General features: G+C 59.6%; 1 protein-coding gene across 1 annotated transcript; it reads right to left on the bottom strand.

Annotated features, from left to right (window-relative positions):
- Positions 1-1,237: 1,237 nt before the first annotated feature.
- Positions 1,238-3,599, bottom strand: GPR27 (G protein-coupled receptor 27). The gene has a single exon (XM_087825129.1). It carries the CDS (start codon positions 3,597-3,599, stop codon positions 2,478-2,480), a length of 1,122 nt encoding a protein of 373 aa, XP_087681255.1. The 3' UTR covers positions 1,238-2,477.
- Positions 3,600-5,397: the final 1,798 nt, after the last annotated feature.

Here is a 5,397-nt window from a genome sequence, read left to right as displayed (position 1 = left end):
GGAAGTCTTTCCCAAGTACATTGTACCTGTCCTGGTACAATGAATAGTCTTCTAGAACACAACTAACCTCTTTTCGATTTTTTATTAACATAGTTAACACTCAAGTACATGTTAACAGATTCATTGACCAAGAAGCTGCTGAGGTGCAAGGGGCTTTCTCCCTGGAGAGCTCCCTTCCTCCGGCCCCACAGTTCTTCTCTCCTTTTCCTTTACAGTCACTGTCATTTCTCATTACTCCTCACCTCAGCTCTCATTAGAAATCACCCATGTAATTAGAATAAAACCAAACCAGATAACCAAATTTGTTCAAATTATGTCTGAACAAAGGCCTGGAGGTATGCCTCCAACCACCTGGGCAACCTGTTAAAAATGATCTTTCCTGGCTCCACCTCAATCCTACCTTAAAAGAACCTCTCAACCCCACAAGCATGTAAAGTAATTCTTAGTGTGAAAATTTGAGAATCACTGGCATATGGATTCTCCTATAAAAATATCCATGAAGTCAAGGCCATATAGAGCCACCAGGCTGTCTCTGTGCCATCAGGGCTGCATGCGGCTGGAGTTGTGCCGGAGTCCCTGACGGCTTGCTTCCTGTGCCATGACGGGTGCTCAGATCTCGAATGCCAGGTGGGCTTTCTTGAACTTGGATCACTTGGGGGTGGGGGGGTAGATGAGGAGAGATTTACTTCCTGGGCCTCTGTCTTTAGGCTAGCTGAGATTTCTGATGACTGGCCCTGGTATAATTAACATCCACCTGGTCTTATGACCTGGGGAGAAATAAGGTAATGGTTATTCATATTTTCCAAATATGAGATTGTCTGCACAGACTAATTGACTTTTACAAAACAACACAATGCTGACCAGAGATAAAGTGGGTACATCTTCTTATGACATCCCTTTTGGACTGAGCAGTTAATAGTTATCGATGCTCAACTAAAATAAATTTCAAAGTGTTTTACTACACACATTTTTAATTATTTGAAATAAAATGATTGCTTTGCTCATGTTTTATCAGTCCATAATAAAACAGCTTTAAAGCAGATATATGACTACTGCTTGCTCCCCTTAAAGAGATTTGCAGATGATCTTGCATCTTAAGTTGACAAGCCTCCAAATGTCTTAGCTATATGCTGATGGCCAACTCAGGGCATGCAGTAGAAGGCTACGAGAACACGAGCCATACTTGGATGCCTGTTAGTACCGGCCACAGCCTCACACAACAACAGCAACAAAATACTCAAGTGAAAATACTCGTATATTTGTATAACGCAAAGAGAAATACAGATACAAATCCTCAAAACAGAAGGTACGTTCATAAAAATGCAGCATTATAAGCAAAAATTATACAGTACTTGCAGAATTTAGTCTTGCAATGTAAGATTACAATGTGTCTAACAAAGAAATACTATTTAAAATTATAGTTTTCATTATTAATTTAAAATAACCGTCAGTAGAACAACACAGCTTAACCTAGCAAACATTTTAAGGAAACCCTTTGTCCCCTAAGAGTAGAGTATCATTATATGCCATTCATTTATACCATGAATAAAAGAACAATTTTCAAACTGGAAATTAGCCTCATAAGCCAGAATAAAACTGGGCTCCTGAAAGCACGAGCTGTTTCCGTAAAATCATTTTAATTTTTATTGGCAAAAAAATAGCGAGGCGACTTTGATTTGGTACTCCGCTTCTCAGAGCCCCCATCAGTGAACCACGATCAGGACACAAAAAACATGCAGTGCCGTATTTTCCTCACCCCTCACTAACCAAAACACCTGCTAACTTTCGAAAGCTACAGCTTCGCAGAAACGCCTCCAGTCCCGCGGGCACCGGGCAGAGCGCGGGCCGGCCGGGCTCCAGCAGGAAGCAGGGGCCAGTCCTGCTCCTTGCTGCTCGGAAAACCACCGCCGCGCTCCTCGCCCCCGCTGCTGCTCTCTGAATTCATTTTCATACTGAACAAAGTCTGAAACACTTTCAAAGACCCGGAGCAGCAAACCGACCCGCGCTGGCCATTCCGAGGCACCTGAGGCCGTTCCCGCAGCCCCGCCCCTCCTCCCGCTTCCAACAGAAGACCCTCAGGAAACGCAGCCGTGAGCCCCTGGATTCTTCTCTTCACTGCAAAACGTAATGCCACTTGAGGTTGTCAAAAATAGCTTCTGTAGAAAACTGGCCATGGTCTTTAGGAAACGTTGCGTGAAGAAAATTAGTTTAGGCTTTATTTTCAAAAGTAGTAACATGGAGTAGAAGACATCAGTACCGATACAAAGACTCCGGGGCCTATTTCAGGAGAAAACACTGCCCGAGGCGGGGAGCTGGGAGCGGCTGGGAATGGAAGCCCCTCCTCTGAAGGGAGTCTGCACAGCCCAGGTGTCGGTCCACTTGGGTCGCTCTGAAGGCAGCCGGACGACTGGACGCGCGCAGAGGGGCCGAGGCCGCGCCCGTCGGAGCCCGAGGGCGGCGCGGGGTCTGCGGCGGCCCTACCGGCCCGCGCCCTCCAGGGCGCAGGGGAGCGCGGCGCGGGCGGCGCGCGCGGCCGCGCAGCAGGGGAACTGCGCCCGGAAGCCGTCCCGCAGCTCGCGGTTGAAGAGGAAGCAGACCACGGGGTTCGCGCCCGCCTGCGCGAAGGTCAGCCACACGGACGCCGTCAGGTAGGCCTGCGGCACGGCGCCCGGCCGCACCAGCACGCGCAGGTAGCTGGCCACCACGTAGGGCCCCCAGAGCAGCAGGAAGAGCAGCGTGACGGCGTAGAACATGCGGCACAGCCGCTTCTCGGTCTTGAACTCCTCGAGCACGAGGAGGCGGCGCGCGCCGCGGCCGGGCCCCGCCGGCCGGATGCCCACGAGCGCGGGCGGCGTGGGGCCGCGGCCGAAGCCCGCCGTCCAGTTGGCGGCCGCCTGGCCCGTGGCGCCGGGGCCGTGGAAGGTCCAGTCGTGGCTGACGGCGGGCACCAGGCGCGCGGGCCTCATCTTGCGGCGGTCGTGGATGAAGAAGAGCAGGCGGAGGTAGACGAGGTGCGTGGCGCCCACGACGGCGGCCAGCAGCAGCAGGAAGCCGAGCGCGCCGGGGGCGCCGTCGGGCCGCTGCTCCAGGGCGCACGGCGCGTCCTCGTCGTCGCCGCCGCCGTCCAGCACGGGCGGGAAGGCCGCGGCCAGCGCCAGCGCCCAGGCGGCGCACACCAGCATGGCGGCGCACGGCCAGCCGGCCAGGCGCTCGGCGTAGAAGCGGTGGTGCGCGATGGCCAGGTAGCGGGTGACGCCCACGCCGAGCAGCAGGAAGGCGGCGTGGAAGCAGAAGAGCGCGGCCAGGAAGGCGAGCAGCTTGCAGCCCAGCGCGCCCGGCGGGGCCCCGGCCGCGGCCGCCGCGCGCCGCGCCGCCAGCATCACGGCCGGGAGGCAGGCGAGCGCGCGCAGCCCGTCGGCCAGGCACAGGTCGAGCAGCAGGTAGTACGGGGCGCGGTGCAGGCTGCGCTCCCGCACGATGAGCAGCGCGAACAGCACGTTGCCCGCCAGGCTCACGCACAGCAGCAGGCTGAGCGTGGCCAGCTTGATGCCCAGGGCGGCCGCCTCGCCGCCGCCGCCCGGCTCGCTGGCGTTCGCCATCGCGGCCTCCCCGGCCCGACGCTCCCTTCTGCTCCGCCCCGGGGCGCTGCGGCCGCGCCGCTCCGCAGGCCGCCCGGCCCAGGCTCCGCCGCCGCGCGGGCCCTGCGGCAGCTCCGGGCCGGCGGGGCTCAGCCTGCGCCCGGCTGGGGCCGCCCGGGCTCCCCGCGCCGCCGCGCCGCCGCCATCTCGGGAATGATGCGCGCGGGAGGCGACGGCCACTCCCTGCGCCTAGGGCGCCGCGGGCTTCACTGCGGACAGGGCCGCCCGGCCCCGCAGCCCCCCGCCGCCGCCGCCGCCGCCGCCGCGCCTCTTGGCTCTGCCCCCGCCGCCGCCGCGCCCCCTCCCCTCCGCCGGTGCGCGCCGCGTGGCCGCCGCCGGGCTGGGCTGGGCCGGGCCGGGCCGGGCCGGGGGCGCCGGCGCGACAGCTGCGGGGCCGGGCGGCTGCCGGGAGGGAGGCGGCTCAGGATGCGAGGTGCCGACAAGTCGCGTTTACCGGCCCCAGGTAACGGGGGTCCGGCGCCCCGCGGTGGGGGCGGGGCGGGGTGGGGGCGGCGGGGTGGAGCCCGGGCCCGCGGCGCCTGCGAGGACCCCTGCCCGAAGCTAACCGTGGTGGCGGTCGGAGTCCAGGCCAGCACCCCGGCGGCGGGTCCGGCGGCTCCCCGCGGCGCCTCGCTCGTGTTCACGGCAACCGCAAAGTTGGGTCTCGCTCGGCGTTCAGGGCAACTACGGAGCTGGGTCTCGCTCGGCGTTCCCCGCAGCCGCCGGAACCCCACTTGGTGCCCGGGAGGCACAAGCTTGGAGGCGAGGGGAGCGGAGAGCGGGTCAGCGACGGAGCCGGGCTCCGACTGTCGCTGGGGCTGAGCTCAGGGACCGCGGCGGCCCAGGGCCTGTCCCGCCCTGGCCCAGGGAAGACGCGTGTCGGGGAAAAGAAACTCGGCCTTTTCTCCTGGATGACTTGGAAGGCCAGTCCCAGGACACCTCCCCCCGAGGCGTGTTTCCTGGGGACGCCTGAAGGGCAGCCCCTGCCCTGAGCCTCACACACACCAAGTTCTCCTAAGCCTGTGCTGTGCCGCTGCGGGTGCCTGGTCCAGCCAGGCTCCCCTCCCCTCCCCTCCCCTCCCCGCTGCACCCCCTCCCCTCCTCTCCCCTCTCCTCTGTACCCCCTCCCCTCTCCCCCTCCCCTCCTCTCCTCCTCTTCCTCTTCTTTCTTTTTAAAAAATTCTCACCTGAGGCTACTCTTAGATAAGAGCAGGAGGGAGAGAGAAACGTCAATGTGAGAGACACGTCAATTGGTTGCCTCCCGCATGCGCCAAGATGGGGCCCAGGAAGAGGTGAAACCCAGGTACCTGCCCTTCACAGGGAACCCACCCGCACCCTCATCGCCCTATCCACTGAGCCACACCCACCAGGGCTGGGCTCTCCTCTGCCCCCCTCCCCCCGCCTTACTCTGTGTCCCTGCCCAGGCATTTTCTTCATAGCACCTGTAATTTATCATTACATATTTTAATGCCTTTTAAAAATATTTCAAGCAATCTCTAAGCTCTGTGAGGGCAAGGGACCGTGTCTGGTTTCCGTACCCCTGTATCCCAAATGCCTAGCATAGTAAAGCCAGAATTAGGGAACAGAACATTATTGTTTTTTATTTTTTTAATATGTCTTTATTGATTTCAGAGAGAGGAAGGGAGAAGGAGAGAGAGAAACATCAATGATGAGAGTCATTGATCAGCTGCCTCCAGCACACCCCCTACTGGGGATCGAGCCCACAACCCAGGTTGTGCGGTGACAGGGGAATCGAACC

This window comes from Miniopterus natalensis, chromosome 15 (assembly GCF_054644295.1).
Source record: "Miniopterus natalensis isolate mMinNat1 chromosome 15, mMinNat1.hap1, whole genome shotgun sequence".
Classification (NCBI taxonomy): Eukaryota; Metazoa; Chordata; class Mammalia; order Chiroptera; family Miniopteridae; genus Miniopterus; species Miniopterus natalensis.
Note: the sequence above shows the minus strand (reverse complement) of the source record. Positions and strands in the feature narration are given on the sequence as shown.